The 20,340-nt window shown below is 35.5% G+C and overlaps 2 protein-coding genes across 3 annotated transcripts; one reads left to right on the plus strand and one right to left on the minus strand.

Annotated features, from left to right (window-relative positions):
• Positions 1-613: 613 nt before the first annotated feature.
• Positions 614-1,361, minus strand: LOC113105352 (C-type lectin domain family 10 member A). Its single transcript, XM_026266393.1, has 3 exons — positions 1,022-1,361; positions 809-900; positions 614-740 (listed from the first exon to the last, which is right to left on the minus strand). Exons 1-3 carry the CDS (start codon positions 1,359-1,361, stop codon positions 633-635), a joined length of 540 nt encoding a protein of 179 aa, XP_026122178.1. The 3' UTR covers positions 614-632.
• Positions 1,362-9,918: 8,557 nt separating this feature from the next.
• On the plus strand, positions 9,919-16,692 carry LOC113105421 (uncharacterized). 2 transcript variants are annotated; one of them, XM_026266478.1, is made up of 3 exons: positions 12,427-12,470; positions 12,685-12,825; positions 15,045-16,692. In XM_026266478.1, exons 2-3 carry the CDS (start codon positions 12,764-12,766, stop codon positions 16,633-16,635), a joined length of 1,653 nt encoding a protein of 550 aa, XP_026122263.1. In that variant the 5' UTR covers positions 12,427-12,470; positions 12,685-12,763; the 3' UTR covers positions 16,636-16,692. The 2 variants fall into 2 exon arrangements, with proteins under 2 accessions (XP_026122264.1, XP_026122263.1); XM_026266479.1 differs by lacking the exons at positions 12,427-12,470; positions 12,685-12,825 and adding an exon at positions 9,919-9,929.
• The last annotated feature ends 3,648 nt before the right edge of the window (positions 16,693-20,340 follow it).

The raw sequence follows: 20,340 nt of genomic DNA on the forward strand, positions 1-20,340 counted from the left end.
AAGATCATCTTCAGAGGCTTTCTAAATGCATTCTTGAGCCACACATCTGAAAGTTATTCAATGCCATCTGATCTCCGCATTCATTCACTCGGAGTCCAGATCTGACTATGGTTAAGAATTGGTGTCTAGTTCGCGTTGATATTCACCTGTCTTTTAACATACATACTTCAGACACTTTCTCTGTGTAATCAGAAGAGGGCAGTTAACAACAAACACTTTCTACTGGAAAATCAACTCTAGATCAATGCTGATGATGTTATCATGGCCGTTTAGCTGGAAGATCAGCGAAATAAATCAACAACAACATGTATTGATTTGAAGATATTTTAATATTGAACACAACATTATTTTTCTCATTCTACCTTGTTAAAGATTTCACTTATAAAGTAACCAAGATTGGTTTCCACAACCATAAAGGATTCATGCAGTTCGTTTATTTTTATCTCAGTTTAATGTGAATCAAGTATTTCTTAAAGTGTATGTTTGTCAGGTTTACACTAAATTGCATGGACAAAGGGAGAAAAAAATACATCTCAATATAAGCGAAAGACATTAAACCTACGTTATACTACAGGGTTATTATGATATTAATATTATAAGATATTTAAACCATGCCGTGTTTGAATGATTGCTCATGCTTCGTGTGTGTTTCTCTGCTGCTGGAAGATCTGTCCATCAGGCTGGACTCTCCACGTTACACTGGACCCAGACATCTGCTGATCTGAGAGGATCTGGTTCATCTGGAGAGCAGATTTCAGCTGTGATTAGTGAGCCAGATCAATCCACTGACAGTAAAGGTGCATCTCACCTGCTTCTCTATGGCCTCCATCACTGCAGATTCATTCAGAGATCCAGAAGATGTCACTGCAAACCTCACAGTCTGTGTTTTCATCCGTTTCGCTTACAGAAACACAAACATGCACATATTTAAAAGAGAAAAAAATGCAAGGACAACATCTGACTCTGTTATATATATTTGTTTTATCACATCTTAAAGGACTGAAGCAGAAATGAAACTCACTGCAGAAGAAAGGTAAGGTATGTGAGCACCCATCGTCCCCAATCAATCCAGTCTCATGGACAAACCCGCACTTTTCATTGCCACTGGCATTATCCGGCTGTCCGTCGGCCCATTTCACAGACAGCCAGATCACTTTGCTCTGGTCTGACCACAGCCACAGGTTCTTGGACAAGCCGATCCAGGCCTCATACTTATAGTAGACGTATTTAAGCTGAAGTACCAGGGCGTTGTTATCGCTGGAGTCACTGATGAAGGCCAGGTCTTTGTACTTGCTGCTGCAGTATCGCTGAGCATCACTCCAGCTCAGACTGTTATGGTTAAAAATAAATTTGCCTGACATGCTATTTCCTGTAAAGATTTTGTGTTTTAGTCAGAATTGGGGAAAAAATGCAGTTTGAATGCAATGCAACTCATTTTATAGAAAAGTATCCACCAAATGCATGAATGCAAAGATGTTTACAAATGCAATTACCTTACCTTGGTAGCAAAAAAAATGTTTTTGTTCGTCACAAGAAGCAACATGCCAGCCCCCGGTGTTTCTGATCAGGCCACACATGCTCTGAGTCCTGGAGCTGGTGTCTTCCCCGGACGCCCAGTTACTGTATGCCAGGGTTTGATCCTGGTAAGACCAGCGCCAATCAAACAGACCATTATACAGTCCCATCCAGGCCCTGCTTTGGAGATTCCCGGCAGCTGCGACCTCCTGTATCTTATATCTGTCCTCATCGCTCTGGATCGTGGCCAGGTCTACGTGATACTGCTTGCAGTACGATTGGGCTTCGGTCCAAGTCTTCGCTTCTTGGATGAGAATGAAGTAGCACGAGGTCTTTGAGAAAAGGCCTGTCGACAGCACAGCGGTCAGATAAACAGCGGAAGAAAAACACAAGAATCACGTCTAGTTTCATTTAGTTTCTAATCTGTAATTCTGCTGACAGTCAGTTTTGGATAAAGGCAACCTGATCTTAAATCAGACCAGATATCATGTGAGGTTAGAAAGAAACAACAGGGGAGTTCAAAATCAGCTTTTGTTGGGTTAACATTGCAAATCACATTATCCAACCTGGCACATTTCTGACGTGTTTTTATATGACAAATGTGAAGCAAACTCACCTAGTAAAAAAAGTAAGTGAAATGTTTTCGGGATCATCTCTATCGCTCACAGCTTTGTTCACTGAAATACATAAAAATATAATAATTGAAAAATAGTAGTTTTTAACTTTTTAAAATTTTTTTTTTTTTTTTTTTGGTTGGTTGGTTGGTTGGAATAGAAAAAAATAAATAAATATATTAATATGTCCTTTATACTAAAACTCACAAGTGTAAAATTATGAAAACTTGTCAGTGCACTAGAATTAAAAGTCTCAAATTAAACTCTTGTGAAAAAAAAGACATCAGGAATGCAATTGAATGACAAGAATTGAATGTTAAGAACACACATTATACGATTATATTGTAAAGATGACATTTTGCAATCATGTCAGTTTTCAATCACAGGTTACATGAAAACAAACAAACAAAAACGTTAAATGACAAACGAGACACAAGAGAGACACATACAACACGATCTCCATCACAGCAGATCATCAGAACAGTTTTATTCTTCAGAACATTCTTCAGATCCGCTGTGTTCCTGATATAAATGTTGGTTACCTTTGCTGGAAATCTGGTCCGGAGCAGAAGTTCAGTGTGGAGACAGAGAGACTGATTTCCATTCTGACTTTACTGCGACATGAGGGTCTTTATTCAAATGGCAGAGCATGAAAATCACCAGTAACTGAACTCTGCCATAGGAAAATCCAGCATTTTTACATATTTATGAAAATGGCATTTTCCTGCTGTTTTCTTAACAAACATCACTCATAACAGAATGAAATCCTATCGTAGAGGCCCGATTATTTCTGGGACCTTGTCACAAATCCATTGTTTTTGACATTTTGTATTATCTTGGCTACTATGTTCACACTAAAAACTGTAAAAAAATAAAAAAATAAAAAAAACTTGTTATGAGCCCTTACTGTGTTTATTTGCCTTGAATGGATAAATGTGAAAAAAAAGTGGTATGAATGTGATTATTTTTTTGCAAAATAAATTTTTTTCTTTATATGATATATGTGTGTGCTGTGTATATTTATTGTGTTTATATATAAATACACATATATAAAGAGTATATTTAGAAAATATTTATATTCATGTAATATATATGTATATATTTAATACATAAACATAACATACACACACACACACACATATACATTATGTAAAAAAAAAAAAAAAAAAAAAAAAAAAAATTGCATGTGATAATTTGTTTGACCGCACTACTATTGAACCAGTTTCCCTCAATAAGCAAATTTCACAAATATTACAAAGAAGTAGCAAGTAACACAATTAATTAAATGTTAAGTGTCAAGTGCACATGTAAACATACGAATAAGCATGGGCATATATACATGAAACATAAAAAAGGTATCTGAACATACAACCTATACATCTACAACATATAATCTATTTAAACAAACCTATATAAACCTACATAGCTAACCTTAACGTGATACATAAATACTGTGAATAAAACTTGAGATTTACACTGGACAAATAGTGCTGAGGTACAGAATAGAGTACAACAGAGACATTTAGGACAAAAACTTGTACAGTTCAGTAAAATCCACCACTGTCCTGTTTTGTGCAAGTAAATTATTCAACATTCCATCACTTTGATAAGAAATACGTATTTTCCTGGTTAATATTGACATGACTTATTTTAAGAAACAACTTTATTCCCAGGTCGTTTATTATTATTATTATTATTATTATTATTATTATTATTATTATTATTATTATTATTATTATTATTGTTATTGTTATTGTTATTGTTATTATTAAATTGCTGTTTTGTTCCTCATGAAATTCTTGACTTTTGCAATTACTGTGTAATTTTTAAATGATGTCACTACAGGGACAAGCAAACATAACAGCTAATCATTGGTCAAATACAAATGCATTATGCATATTTAATGTCACCATCTGTATGAGTTACTGGTTATTTTCATGCTCTGCGATGCTATTTGAATAAAGAGCAAAAGTCCAAATGGAAATCAGGCTCTTTGTGTCCGTACTGAAACATTTTGCATCTTGAGAACAACACAAAGATTTGCATGAAGGGTGATAAGGCACTTCATCTGTGGAAAGGACATGAACCTTGCTAAGGAAGGAAGGTCAAATGTGGTTCAATAAAATATATTAACAATAAAACAACAGTAAATACATAAAGTTACATAGACATCATTGTAAAGGTTTGCAATTGTATCACAAACAAACTGTTCAACGGAAATTAAGATCTGCACACAACAATCCACATCACATGACCTCAAGAAAGCGATATTAATGATATTAAATCCATCAAGATCACACTTTTACACTTCACCTTGACAGCTCCACTCAAATGATCGAAGTCTGAGGGCACTGTAAGAATCAGGGATATAATTTTATTCATTACTGGTAAAATGGCATATATAAAACCAAACAGATATTTAATTGAAGTTCTTAATTACAAATCGTTTGTCCAAATGTCTTGATTTGAAATTAAGCAAGTGTTAACTCTACAGTACATTAAATGAAGGAATAAAGCATTTTTTTCATGAATGACCTTTGGGACCTCACCTTGTTCGACAAAGAAAGATTTCTACTGTTAGCTGCTCTCACAGCAGAAGAGGTGTGTCCATCCTGGTCACCCCACTATCTGTAAGAAGAATACCAGCATCAATTCCTACCATTGCTACCATCATATACCTCTCATTCGAATATACTCACCTGCATCACTTCCCCGCCTGCTTATATACCTATTTTAACAAATTCACTATCAACTAACCTTCTGTTCCCCAGTCTGTGTGTTAAAGAAGATCAGACCTAAAACCACAAAGATGACAGCGGCTGAGGACAGGCTGTGGGCATTTCGGCAGAGTGTTCGGATGTTGGAGGGGTATGTGGAGGAATTCCTCGAGCTTCCCAACTGGGTGAGCTGGCATGACTCTGCTCTGTTGGGGCTGGATGATGAGACTTTCCGCTGCGATCTCCCAGCGTGTTATTTTTCCATGATCGAGCTGATTGATCTCGCCTTGATTTAAATGATTATGATTTCGAAGTTGAAGAAGTAAGGGCAAGTCTCAAGTCTCCTCATCCAGCACGCTGTGTCTCCCCAGCTCACCCCACGCTGGGAACCCCCACATACCTCACCAATGACTTGCTGAACACTTGCCGAAACCAGGGAGTCCCCGAAGTGTCCAAAGTTCCTCCATGTCAGGTCAACCCTCAGTGGCCCCCCAAGTCTGCCCCCATCCACAGATAACTCCAGTTTGTCAGCCATTTATATGGCAAGCCAAATTTACATTAACGTGGCAAGCCTGCCAGTACCAAAGTGCCCTCCAGTGCAAGCACCCCATAAGCGCATCCCTGTTCCTGGCGGACCCAGGGCGGGCTCCTGTTCCCCAGTTGAGAGGGTGGAGGATGAACTGTCCCTCCTCCTCCCTCCAACACCTCGGCTGGTCCCATCAAGCCCTCCTTCATCTCCTGTTCCCCTATTATGCCCAGAAGAAGCTCCTGAATCTCCTGAGTCTCTGCTGGTTTCGCCCAGCAGTAAAGATCTTCAGCTCTAATTCCATGAACTCTAGACAGTAATGGTGGCACTCTGAATAAAAATCCGGCATCCTAGTTTTCCTCATCTACTTTGTGATCAACAAACAATGTCTGCACGATAAATTGCATGCGATTGTCATGCTCTATATCACATTCATTACAAGAATCATGTTCAATTATGAATGTGATATTGCATAGCTTGTCAATGTTTTTATTAATACCATTTATGCTATTGGTAATACAGCACTTAAAACTAGTTAACTAAATGAATATAGCATGGCAAAGACTAATGCACTTTTGGAAATTGAATTTAAGGGAAATATCATTTTGGAATTTTTGTGGTCTAATGTGATGTTGTTTGTGTTCTTGTTCATGATGAAATGTTGTTTCATTGCTGTAATTAATTTTTAACATTAACAAGATAACACATTATATTAATTTTGGATGCAATGACCGATGAATGTACTTTTAGTCAAGTCAAGTCAAGTCACCTTCATTTATATAGCGCTTTAAACAAAATACATTGCGTCAAAGCAACTGAACAACATTCATTAGGAAAACAGTGTGTCAATAATGCAAAATGATAGTTAAAGGCAGTTCATCATTGAATTCAGTGATGTCATCTCTGTTCAGTTAAATAGTGTCTGTGCATTTATTTGTCAGTGATATCGCTGTAGATGAAGTGACCCCAACTAAGCAAGCCAGAGGCGACAGCAGCAAGGAACCGAAACTCCATTGGTGACAGAATGGAGAAAAAACCTTGGGAGAAACCAGGCTCAGTTGGGGGGCCAGTTCTCCTCTGACCAGACGAAACCAGTAGTTCAATTCCAGGCTGCAGCAAAGTCAGATTGTGCAGAAGAATCATCTGTTTCCTGTGGTCTTGTCCTGGTGGTCCTCTGAGACGAGGTTTTTACAGGGGATCTGTATCTGGGGCTCTAGTTGTCCTGGTCTCAGCTGTCTTTCAGGGCAGTAGAGGTCCTTTCTAGGTGCTGATCCACCATCTGGTCTGGATACGTACTGGATCCGGGTGACTGCAGTGACCCTCTGATCTGGATACAGACTGGATCTGGTGGCCACGGTGACCTCGGAATAAGAGAGAAACAGACTAATATTAGCGTAGATGCCATTCTTCTAATGATGTAGCAAGTACATAGGGTGTTATGGGAAGTGTTCCCGGTTCCGGTTTACCTAATTAATGCAGCCTAAAAATCCTTTAACGGATTTGGATATTAAAAGCATATTAGTATGTTTTAGTCCAGTGCCTGTATATAAGATTAGTATTGACCAAGTTCAAAGGCTGTCATATGTGAATCAACTTGCTATGTTGTGTATTTTCAACAGTTTCAATATGAAAAATAACTTTCATATGGATCCGATGGACTTATTGCATTTTGAGAAAAAAAAAAAATAAATAATAATAATAATACAACTTTATAATAAATCTTTGAAACTGGATTAGATTTTTTTATGTTATTGTAACTTAAATATGCTACACGTCAGTTTGACAACCAAACTCTTCATTCATATATATATATATATATATATATATATATATATATATATATATATATATATATATATATATATATATATATATATATATATATATACTGTATATATATATATATATATATATATATATATGTGTGTGTGTGTGTGTGTGTGTGTGTGTGTGTGTTGTTGTTGTTGCCAAAATTACTTGTCTGACATCATTTTTAAGGAATTAAAAACTGTAAGAGAAGCTAGAACCACAACCACAAGTCCACAAAGTCTAATAAAACATGGAAAACATTTCACTCTCACATTCACCAGATGGAGCTATAAACCAAGGGATGGATGGATTATGAGCCAGACAAGTCATCATCATCATCATCATTATTATTATTATTATTAAATTAACAGATATTTTATTCATAAAATAATGATATATTTACTGACAAAATAGTGTATACACTTTTTTCCAGAATTTGCTAGTAAATTTCAGGAAACAGCAAGGAAGGCATTGCATTAAATATTCAATTCTGAAGTTAAAAGCATGTTCTTGTTAAATATGCTACAACAACCTTTGCTTTTTATAACTTTAATTATCATTATTATTTTTTTTCATTGCTGTTCAGTATTTCGCTGCAGGCAAACACATAGGCTACACATGCAAACTTGTTTCCTCTTGAATATTCTAGTCTGGCTACTCTAACCTGTATCATACCTCCACTGATGACACATTTGGAATTTATGAAATAATCTATTGTAACCAGTGTTTTTTGTTGTTCTTCTTCTTCTAAATATAGTCTTTAATTAAACATACTTAACTTCCTGGAGTGTGTAACCATGTTTCTTCAAAACAGTGAGGTTGCATATTTTAAAACATCCATGATCAGATTTCAGATAAAAATCAGGCAAAAAAGTTTAAATCGGAACATATAAAATAAAAAGTATTTTGAGCAAAGCAGTTTTAGGCAATGCATTTCTCTCATGTGAATTTAGATCATACTGTAATGCTGAGTTATACACTTATTTTTTCAGGCATTCATCTATCCTTTTCTTTTAATGTAGAGAAACATGATTGTGCACCTTTATTTATTACAAAGACCAGATATCAGAGATGAGTTTATTTCCATGTGAGCACAGAGAGTGTTTACTGTAACTCTCAGAGATAACTGGATGTCACTCGTCCAGTCACATTTTTCAGCTTCCAGTTAGAAAGACATCTTGACAGCTTTGTAAAGCCATCATTCAACCTCATTCATATTTTTTGCACAGATTGGTATGTTCTTGTAGTGAAACAGAAACTGAATGCAGTGCGAATTTACCAACAGCCATAAAAATTATATAAAAAAAAAAATATCCAGCATGACCACCACAGATGAATGTTTAATTATCATAAAGATGATCAGAGGTGAAGATAAGACAGTCATTATTCACCCTTATGTTGCTCCAAACCTCTACACTCTCATTTTCTGTGAAACAAACTTAAGTTTTTGTCAAGAAATCAGGCCTGCCAACCTGTACACATTTTGCATAGCGGCTATGCATTTTCACCTCGATTTTTCACTCCAAACTATGCAAAAACCTGGTGACACTTCTGTCCACGCGCAGTATTCAAAACAAGCAAGATAAAAACACGAGAACATCAACCAATCAGAGCATTTTTGTGCTTGTGTGTACTTTGTTGTTTATGATGGATGAATTCAGTCAGCAAGCGCACAATGAACATAAAAACTCAGGTGTCTCAGCGATGACTCATCTGAACGCCTCTGACTGGACATTGCATTCATAAACTCAACAGACTCGTGTGTGATTGGATATAATGCAAAACACTGTAAAAAATGCAGAGAAATATCATCATTCAAAGCGTTTTTGTCTTCTATAATTCAGCTTGACTTTAGCTGGATGCTTTTGTCCAAATTAGGGACTGCTTGGGGCATCCCGAGTTCTATTTCTTCTGTAATGCATATGTGGATTTTCTGCACGAGGCTGCCCTCAGGTGTCCAGAATGAATGAAACAGACTTTATATGTGTATGTAGCACTAAATAATGACCAATCCATAAAAATAATACTTTTCTCTAAATAAATTTGAAGTAGACATATAATAAACAATGTTTTTATACAGTATAAATAAGTGTACACAAGTTTTAACAAAAGTGTACTGTTTTTACTCCTTTACGTTAAGTAGCATTCTGTTCGGTGTTTCTATCTCTAAGTATTATGTTTATGATGGCATTCGTTGACCCTTCCGTCTCTGTGGATTATCTCTGTATTGGACATTATTAAACTACATTAATTCAACCATTGTACCTTCCTCGAGACAGCCATGACAGGTCTAAAGTAAAAATTAATAATGTTGTTTTAATGCAACAAAAAATCTTTAATTTGCAAGCATAAAACAACACATGCACACATAAACATGTTTATCCTATCATGTTATTGAAAGCCCACTTGACAGTTTGCTTGGGAGGGACTTTGTTAAACGAACCAGTATTTCTTTTAAAGCTGACATTTCATCCAGAAACTCAACGCAGAGACTGATGTGTAAGAATAGGTTTACATTTGTTTAATAGCTAAATTGTATCTCTATTTTTTTTTTGACAGCTAATACTTCTAATAAATTCTACTCTTCTGCTGTTACACTTCAAAAAATTAATACATAATACATAATTTTACAATTTCAAAATATCATATCACTCAATAAGGAAATTAATTATTTTGCTGTAAACAGAAAGGTGAATTTCTTCTGTGAGGTGAAAAAACATTTAACCCAGTGATCACCATGAATTCCAGGTAAGCTGAAATCAGTATTCTTTATATAGGAGGTAAAATAAATGATAAGTAAATAAAAATGTAGTTAAAAATAGGTGTGTAACAATTTCCGGTGCCATCTGATGGACAGAATGCAGTGTTACCTTCTGTAACCCATCCATCATGCAGTGTGAACACAGCAGCGACTGAATGCTGGCCAAGATAGTCATTCTGTAGATGTTACCCTTTAACTTCTACCAGCTTACATTGAGTACCATTATGGATTTTACTTTATTATTATCATTGTTACTAGCTGAACAATTTTGTTCAAATAGATATCACATTTGTTTGAGTTTTTTTTTTGTTTGTTTTGTTTTGTTTTTCCTGTAGTATTTACTTCACCAAATATTTTTTACGGCACAATGTGAATCAAGTTTATTGAAAAATGCTTTACTCCAGAATAAAACAACTTGACTGAATTCATCTCAGTCTGTATTCATCTATTTAACATTGATCTTTTTTTTTTTTTTTTATAAAAGTAGAGAAACATAATTGTGCAGCTTTAAAGAACAAAGGTCAGATATCAAAGATGGTTTGTTTCCTTATAAGCACAGAGAGTGTTTACTGTAGCTCACAGAGATAGTTTGAGGTCACTCATCCAGTTGCATTTTTCAGCTTCCATCTACAAAGAAATCATGCAACTGCTGTGTTTTGGTTATACAACTTTTTTACTTCAGCAGTCCAGAAAATCAGAAAGTCATAGATTAACAAACAGATTTGTTATATAAACAACATATAACTTCACATAAAAAAAAAATAAAAAAAATACACTTATTACAACTTTTTTATTACCCTGTAAACAGACTGCAGAGTGAAGGCAAAGTTCTTCTGCGAGGAACACATTTAGCAGTGACCACCATGAGTGTTCAGTTAGTTGAAATTCATGTGCTTTCTCCGAAGCTGGATGAAATGAGGAGAAACGCTGAAGCTGAAGAAGTCAAAAAGTTGGTTTGACAAAACTTTTCCTGACTGGGAAATAACTAAATCTAATAGAGTGAACAAAGAAAGCAGAAGCCTGCTGCTTACAATTACTGTCTACACAGATGTTCCTACAAAACTTTAGATTTCACTTTATACTTTTCTAATATAGGTATAATATACTTATACTTTCATAACGGCTTATATTGTTCATTAAAACTGACATTTAACAGAATAAAAATAAAAAATTAAAATAATAATAATAAAAAGGCAGAGTAGTGATTTCATTATACCCAGAGTGATGATTAGACTATTATGTGGAAATATTGCCTAAATCACATGCATTTTAAAAATGAAAATGAAAAGAGGGCTGCAGCCTATTTCAATTAAAAAATATAAAAATAATCATGGTTTCAGTAAATATCCACTTACCAAAATCATGACAACATATATTTTTGCTATAAAAATAATTTCTAATATAATATGACCACTTAAACTGTGCTGGGAAGTGGCATACATTACAAATGGCATCCCCATTTGCAGGAGAAAGACAATGTTGGGCATGTAGATATGTTGACCCAGAAAGAAGGGGACGATATAAGAGGGAAACAAAAAAATAAAATTTTAAGGAAATGTATCCCTTCAAATGTGATACATTCCTCAACCCCATCACCCCTTGTCACATTAATATGTAAATAAGAAAATTATGATAAATGTTACAATTGTTAACATTAAATTGCTATGAAAGACACATGAGCAATAGGCAGATTTATAACAAGTTTTGTGTAAAATCCTTTTTAAACCAATTTAATTTTATCTGTTACAGGGTTGAAAAAAAAGGTATTTAATGAAGTGTGGAAATATGATTTTTGGAGGTTTGATGTAATGTTGTGAAAATTAATCATATGTAGTTAAAAAAAAAAAAAAAAATTCCAAGTTGAAATGTAATTGAATCCCAGGAATGACCCATGTATATTTCCTGAACTACTTTATTATTATTATTATTATTATTATTATTATTTATTTTATTTATTTTATTTTTTTTTCAGCTATAAATATGTTTAAATGAAAATGAAAAGAGGCACTGGTGTTTGAGACTTTATTTAATAACTGGTGTTATTAACTTTATTGTAAATATACTGTGCATACAGTGAGGATAACTGGAAAGGATGACGAAGTACTTACAAAGTAAGTCCCAACTTTACGTTCTTTTATTGAGTATTTTATTAGTATTGAGAAAAGGCCACATTGATGTGTGTGTGTATGCATGTGAAAATCCACAGATTCTGAAGCGCAGAGGGAATATTATATAAACGTTTTCCTCTTCAGGTATGGTGATGAATGTTCATTGTCTTATAATGAAGAAAAGACTAATTGTTGAATTACTACTAGTTAGTACTGCAGCTACTTACTGTCTGGTTTCACAGATTTAACAAAATTAGACAAATAAAACCAGCCTGCATATTCCTTTTAATCATGTGACAGACTCAACTGGTTTTACTGGAAAAACAGAGCAGGAAATAAGTTTCTATGATAGTTGTGACATTTTAGATATGAGTCAAAAACTCTGCTGTGAGAACTCACAACAACATGGTCTCAGATGGGGTAAGTAGCCTATGCTATTAATACATGCCCTCTCACAAACAATAGTTTCAATAAATAGTTCAGGAACACATTTTAAAAACAAGCTAAATATACTTTCATTTATGTGAAAATCTTTTTCTTTCTTTCGTTCTTTCTTTCTTTCTTTCTTTCTATGTGAAAGAACACTTTGTGAGAAGTGTGTTTTATATATGTTTTTTTTTTTTTTTTTTTTTAGGTTTGGAACAACATAAGTGAAAGTAAATGAAATCATGATTTGCATTTAAGGATAGACTAACATTTTAACCCCAGCAACAATGGATTTATCCAGAAACCGCTGTCAGCGCAGCAGCAGCATGAGTGACGGTCCTAAAACACAGTGAGAGAATGTTCTAATGGATTATTTGAATAATAATAATAATAAAAAAAAGTTGTATTAAAGGGGTAGTTCACTTTCAAATTAAATTTTGATATGTTTTAGCTTACCTCAAGGGCATCCAAGATGTAGGTGTCTTTTTTTCTGCAGTATTTTCCATTTTGATAATTTTAGGTCAAACCGTTCTCGTCTGTCAGTCATATAATGCAGGTCTATGGTCACCACCTCAAAGAGCATGCACAGAGAAGTCCAAATTAAACAATTCCCCATCATAAGTACACACTGATGATCTAAGACAAGAAACGAGCGGTTTGTGTGAGAAAATGAACAGTATTTATATTATTTTTACCTCTTATACGCAACCATGTCCAAGTGATCTGAGGGCATGCATGCTTCCTAGTGTTTGACGTGTGTGCGTGTTCTGGCTTAGTCTGCGCAAGCACGGAAAGCACAGGAAGTGATCTCTCATGCGTGTACGTCACTCATTGTTGACACAGAGATTTCGGAAGTGTTACATTTCACTGTGAAGATCTGCACATATTTAGACATGCAGGAAATCGCAATGGAAGAGGATTTCGATATATCAACAGACAACGTTGAATTTTTTTCACAACCATATTTATTTGAACCAGAATACACAGATCAAGTACTCAGGAGCGATGGAGGATGCATCCGCTGCAGCAGCACGTCTTCAAGCCTCAGAGAGACAGAGATCTCTTCAAAATTGGTGGTGTTTTAGTAGCAAGTGTTGTGAGATTCCAACCGAAGTGGAGAGCATATGTTGTCACGACTGGAACATAGCAATGCCACAACTACAAGACGACGACGAGGACATTGACAGTATCGCATCACACACCTGCCTGACTGAAGATCATGAGTTTTCTCCGCTGTTGAGCCGCAGCATTTAGTGTTTAGTTTGCCAAGGCCAAATGTCCCAATGGCACGTTGTCTATTGAGTGAGTAATGTGTTGTATTTTTATTATTATCGCAATCGGACGGTTTTTGGTCTTTTTTCAGCCAATTTTTCACACTGTAATCGTTTGCTATGTCATTAGTGTAGAAGTATTTTGAAATCTGTGCGTAGGACACAGGAAGCCTTTTAGCGCTGGAAGAGCAGAGCTACAAGTCTGAAGCACAAATAGCAGGAAGCGATTAGCCGTTGGTGTACTGGCGCACAAAAAAGAGCCCCTTTACTTCGCGCACTAAAGCTGCACGTCGCGACCATATACAGTACCGGTCCGCGCACTGAACACGAGTACACCATGAAGAGATGTTCAGATCAACTTCTCACGTGTTGGATGAGAAACGAAACGGACTAAACTGTGACAAAACTGATTTCTTTTTTTGTATTTTTATTTAAAACCAAATTTAAAAACTAAAATACTGAATGCTAATTAAGAAACATCTTATTGAATGTGTGTTGATTGTGTTGTTTGGACTATAGAACTATGCAGTTATTGCTTTTAATTTCACATGGTTACAGTTAATCTTTTAATTTAAGGCCAGTTCTATATAGTTTCAACCCAATTCAAAAACAAAAGCTGAATGCTTATGTCTGTACCATCTATGTTTGTATTGAATATAGGCTACTCACTGTGCAGTTACTGCTGTTGATTTCAGATGGTTACAGTTATTGTTTTCAATAGCCAAAAGCCAGTTTGGGCTATTAAATACCAAATACACATCTTGTTTATGCATACTTTCCTTCTTTCTTGTTTGTTGCTTAAAGATTAAAAAAAAAAAATCGGTATCGGATTCGGCCATGAAATATCATGATCGTGCATCCCTACTTATGATGGGGAATTGTTTAATTTGGACTTCTCTGTGCATGCTCTTTGAGGTGGTGACCATAGACCTGCATTATATGAGTGACATACAAGAACAGTTTGACCTAAAAATATCAAAATGGAAAATACTGTGGAAACAAAGACACCTACGTCTTGAAAGCCCTTGAGGTAAGCTAAAACATACCAAAATTTCATTTGAAAGTGAACTATCCCTTTAAGGCTGGTGTGGCTGGAGGTATATGTTGAACTTGGACATACTGATTATATTTGGAAGGACTTTTTGGATTAAAACAATGTTTCTAGTAATTGGAATTCAATGTTCTTGCTCAAAATTAATTTAGTGTTTACATTTTAAATCATTACAAAATGGTTGTTGGGTATTTAGAGTTAATTTCTTTTTCACAAACACTTTTTGACTCTATTTTAAATTTACAGAAAGCCTAAGCTGCCACAACGCAGATTTTCTCTGCTTCAGAGAGGTTCTCCAAAGCGATTTCGTCTACACACAGAGAGGAAAGTTCTTGATGAAAATGGAAAAGTTAGAAAATGGACTTATAGGAAAAGAGATGCCAGCAAACCAAACAAAATCATTCTGTTGGTGGGAGAGACCGGCGTTGGCAAGACCACCGTCATCAACACTATGGTCAACTACTTAATGAATGTGAAGTTTGAGGATCAAATATGGTATGAAATCACAGAAGAAACACCCAGAGATCAATCAGAATCACAAACCTCAGAAATCACTGTGTATGAGGTCTTTCCTGTGAAGAGTACCATGTCTCTCACCATCATTGATACTCCAGGCTACGGAGACACTAGAGGACTGGACAAAGATCTGGAGGTTGCTGAGAATTTAGCCACTCTGTTTCAGAGTAATGATGGAGTTCATGAAGTTGATGCCATCTGTTTCGTGACTCAAGCATCCAAGAATCGTCTCTCAGACAGACAGCATTACATCATTAGTTCAATTCTGTCTTTGTTTGGTAAAGACATTGTGGACAATATTGTGTTTTTAATCACACACTCTGATGGTTTGCCACCAAAAAATGCCATCAGCGCCATTAAAAAAGCGAAAATCCCCTGCAGAAAAGATAAAAATGGTGATCCTGTTTATTTCTCATTCAACAACCGGCAGGCTGAAGAGCGTCACACCAATGAACGTCACATTCGTGCTCAAAGAGATGCCTGGGAAGACAGTGTAGACGGCATGAAGGATTTCCTTCAGACTCTGAATGAAATGAACAGGAGAGGTTTAGAGCAGACATCAGATGTCCTTACCGAGCGCATTAGATTTGAAGCATCCATCAGCAACTTACAGCTACGAGTTCAAGAGAAAGAGCAGAAAAAGGCTGAAAAAATTCAGATTCAGGAGGCAATGATGGATAACAAGACAAAGGTTGAGCAAAGTATAAACTTTAGTTTTAAAGTAAACAAGACAGAAAAAATGAAGGTTCCGATTGAGAGCAAGTCATGGAAGCACAGGAAGGCTACGACCTGCACTGTCTGTGAGGAAAACTGTCATGAGTTTGACTGCTGGTGGAGTTCAAATCCCAGTAAATGTGAAGTCATGAAAAACGGATTCTGCACCGTGTGCTCAGGGAAGTGTCACCACAGCAAACACGTCAAGGAAAATAAGAAATACGTCATCAGAAACTCCAGCATGCAGTTTGAATTTGATTCCATAAAAAAGGAATATGAAACATCCAAAGAACAAACCAAAACATATTTACTACTAATGCAACATCTTGAGAAAGATCTCAAAGAGATTGAAACCCATAAGTCAGTTCTTCTGTGCGAAGCTTACAGGACCATTAAGCATCTGTCTCAGATCGCATTAAAACCAGACTCTGCCTTCACTCTTCAGCATCTGGACTTCTTCATCCCCAGAGCGAGGGAGGCTGGGAAAGAAAACTGGGCCCGAGAGCTGGAAGAAATGAGGAGAAAAGCTGAAGCTGAAGAAGTGAATAAAGATGCTCTGAGTTATCTTAAAGCTGGTTTGACAAAACTTTTTCTGACTGCAAAATGATTGATTCCAGACCTTCTATAAACTAAAGTTGCTTTTCAGTCTCTAGGTTACACAAACCATTTGTTGATGGTTAACTAAAAAAATTACAATTGTATACTAAATGTAGAAATGTCTACTATGAAACTGCACCATCAAATTTTGAAACCTGATATGTTGTACTATTACATAAAAGAGTATTATGTTTAATGTTGTAGGATACTGTGTACCTATGCATACCTATGACAATAAAATAAAATATTTGTAATTTTCCTGTTTATGCTCTCAAACTGCAAACTGACCTGAACAACTACAGAAATACGACAGACTGTGAGGATGCTTAATGAAGTAACAGAGGAACCCAAGGCATGATCCTGTTTTCAGGTAGCAGCAGTATAATCAATGTAATTACTTTAAACTAATTAAATGACACAGACAGACTACAGTTTTGCCAAATGCCTTACTCATTAATCATTCAAATGAGTTTGCTTAAATGAAAAGATAAGATAAGAGCAAAACATCAATCGAATCATTTATAACATAAAGAGAACAAACAAGTTGTGCTGTCTGCAGCCTTTGTCTGTGCTGATCTTCATTTAGACACACGTCATTAAAATGAACTGTAACTCAGTGATTACCCGACGAAGATACATGAGAGAGATATCTATAGATACCTTGACATGTCTACTTTTAAACTGCTGAAAACAAATATTCTGTGATCAAGTAATCTATATGAAAACAATGCGATGTCCGTTTTTCACATCTCCTTTCATTATCTTCTAATGTGACCACGCCCCCGCGCTGAACGCTCTATTCAGATTCTAATGTTTCACTGAAGTGCGGCTTGAATACGCCACACCACAGAAGACAACGCAGCGAGACTGTTCAAGTTTTTATTTTACTGTTTGCTTCACAATGAGAGGAATAAGACATAATTCACCCCAAAAAGATGTGATGTGCATTACCTCAGGATTTGAGACTTGGATTTCCTCAGAAAAAAAGAATGAAGCACTTTATTCAGCAGAGATCATAAACACGAGTCTCTTTTTATTTATTTATATACTTGTACTAGTTTTCACATAACGTGTAAACATTAGACTTTTTCCAAAGACTTTTTCCAAACTATAATTCCTGACTTAATGTATAATCAAGTGAAAAATTATGAAGTTTTAATAACAATATACAATGCTATACCATTCAAAAGCATGATGTAAATAATATAAATGTAACAAACAAATGTTAATGTAACAAACGTAACAAACAATGCTGTTCTCTCAATTTATCCCAAAAAAAACCCTGAAAAAAATATTCTCAGCTCTTTTCAATATTATGATTAATAATAATAATAATAATTTAATTTAAATTTTTTTTTTATAAAATCAGATTGTTAAAAGGATTTCTGAAGGATTGTGTGACTGGAGCAATGATGCAAAAAAAAAAAAAAAAATCAGTTTGAAAGTCAGCTTTGATTGTTCCTAATAAACTGTTTAACTGCACTCGCAAGTGGATATTAAATTATGTTGTGGGATAATTAAATATATTCTAAATAAACTACAAACATAAAATTATATAGATTTATTTGGTCCTCACATTCTTTCTTGTAACTCCTCCCTCTCAGTGACACAGCTGACTGAGAGGCTCATTATGTGGCTCATTATGCAGCTCATTATGCAGCTCATTATGCAGCTCATTATGCAGGCCTTTGTCTTCTCTGGTGTAAATCACAATGATATTCATGATAGTTGACACCTACTCGCATATGACTTTTACCAAACAAAAAGTGTCTTAGGAAATTTAAATCAATATATTGTTTTCTGTAAGTGAGTAAACAAGATGATTTTCACAATTTAGAAAGAAAAAAAAATTTAGGCTGCAAGCTCCAGTTCTCAAAAGTCCCAGGAACAATTGTTCTGTATGCGTTTTATTGCCTTATGCAAGTGATTTAACATTTTTAGTTTTTCACTAACCACACATAACATTTTTTTTTTCTCAAAAACAAAATCATGTACATACATGCTGCTCACATATTATTATAGCCCAGTTTGTGCTGATTACAGTGATATTAGACTTTACCCATTTTGATATTCATAAGAAACTGAAAAAAGCACAAATGTCAGGGAATGACAAAATTCTCTAGGCCCCAAAAATACCCTTAGAGTCTGGAGGGTTAATTCTGGGGCCACACCCTTCCCTCAGTGAATCCTGTGGTTGCTGAAGTGCAGAAAGACAATTATTTAAACGTTTTATTTTTCTTGTATGGTGCTGTATGTTAATTGAAGAAAAGCTTATTCACTAAAGGCAACTGAGTACTAACTTTATTGTTTCAAGGATAGGCTAGATAAGCATCCCACTCATATTCCTTTTAATCATGTGACAGACCAAACTGGTATTACTTGAAGAAAAAAAAAAAAAAAAACAACACAGAGTAGGAAAGATGTTTCTATTATTATTCTCTTCCTTGAGATGTTTCACAGATATCTTCCGTGAGAACTCCGCGATGATATGGTCTTGATATGGTACAGTATAATTAACATGAATTAAGATGATTATTTTGTGTATTTTGTGTAATAGAATATAAAAAAAACACATTGTTGTTCAAAAACTGTACATTATTGTAGGTCCTCTATGCCCCACCTCTCTCAAACGAGTAGTTTTAGACAAAGTCCCTCCTTCTGACAACACAGTCTGCTCTGATTTGCCAAATTGCCTATCCATGTTTCTATACACATTTTGTGCATTCGCAATGTTTAAAAATGAGACCCCAGAGCATTGTGATTGGCCAAATCCCCAAGCACTTGTTGAAAAATGTAACTCCCCTTACCAAAATCGTGAGCTTTATCTTTCAGAAAAAATCTTCATCTTTCAAAATAATGTCATTAGTTTTACCATCAGTTCAAGCCCGAAAGGTGAACAGAGTGGCATGACAGAACACATGGAGAGTTAAGACAGCTGACTCCACTGTGTGACCGTCTCTCTCGCTTTCATTCTCTTTCGCTTTCATTCTCTCTCGCTTTCATTCTCTCTCTCTCTCTCTCTCTCTCTCTCACACACGACTCGCAAAAATCTGCATTTGAAAAGTCAATAGCAAAAAATTTAACTAATAACAAAACATTTACAGAAGCTGATTCAGAAGCACCAGATTGTTGTGGAAAAGTCAGAATAACCTGCTCTCCTTGGTTCATGAAACAGTCGTCCATAAAATGCATTGCTGTTCTGTCGTAAGAAATCTTAAAGACTCCTATATGCATCTACATTTGGAAACCCAAATAAAGAGCGTTTTGATTTCTTCTAGATACACGCACATCTCATGAATGCTTCAACACTAACTGTGTTACTGAAACCACACCTTCTTTCTTTGCATGAACATTTTTGCGGCATTACTCATATATTTCCACATAGTGACGTAGACATATGGGGGTGTGTTTAAACAAGGTGTTTTAGGTGGGTTTGGCAGAGACTTAACTTTGATAAAGAATATCTCTTTGGATTTGAGACTTTAGTATGTCCCGATCAGGTTTTTTTGCCCTCGAGTCCGAGTCATTTGATTGAGTATCTACCGTTACCGAATCCTGATCCAATACATTTACATTTAATCATTTAGCAGATGCTTTTATCCAAAGCAACTTACAAATAAGAACAATAGAAGCAATCAAACCAACAAGAGAACAACAACAGTATAAAAGTGCCATGACAAGCCTCAGCTAGTCTAGTATAGAACGCATAGCCAGG

This window comes from Carassius auratus, chromosome 7 (assembly GCF_003368295.1).
Source record: "Carassius auratus strain Wakin chromosome 7, ASM336829v1, whole genome shotgun sequence".
Taxonomy (NCBI): Eukaryota; Metazoa; Chordata; class Actinopteri; order Cypriniformes; family Cyprinidae; genus Carassius; species Carassius auratus.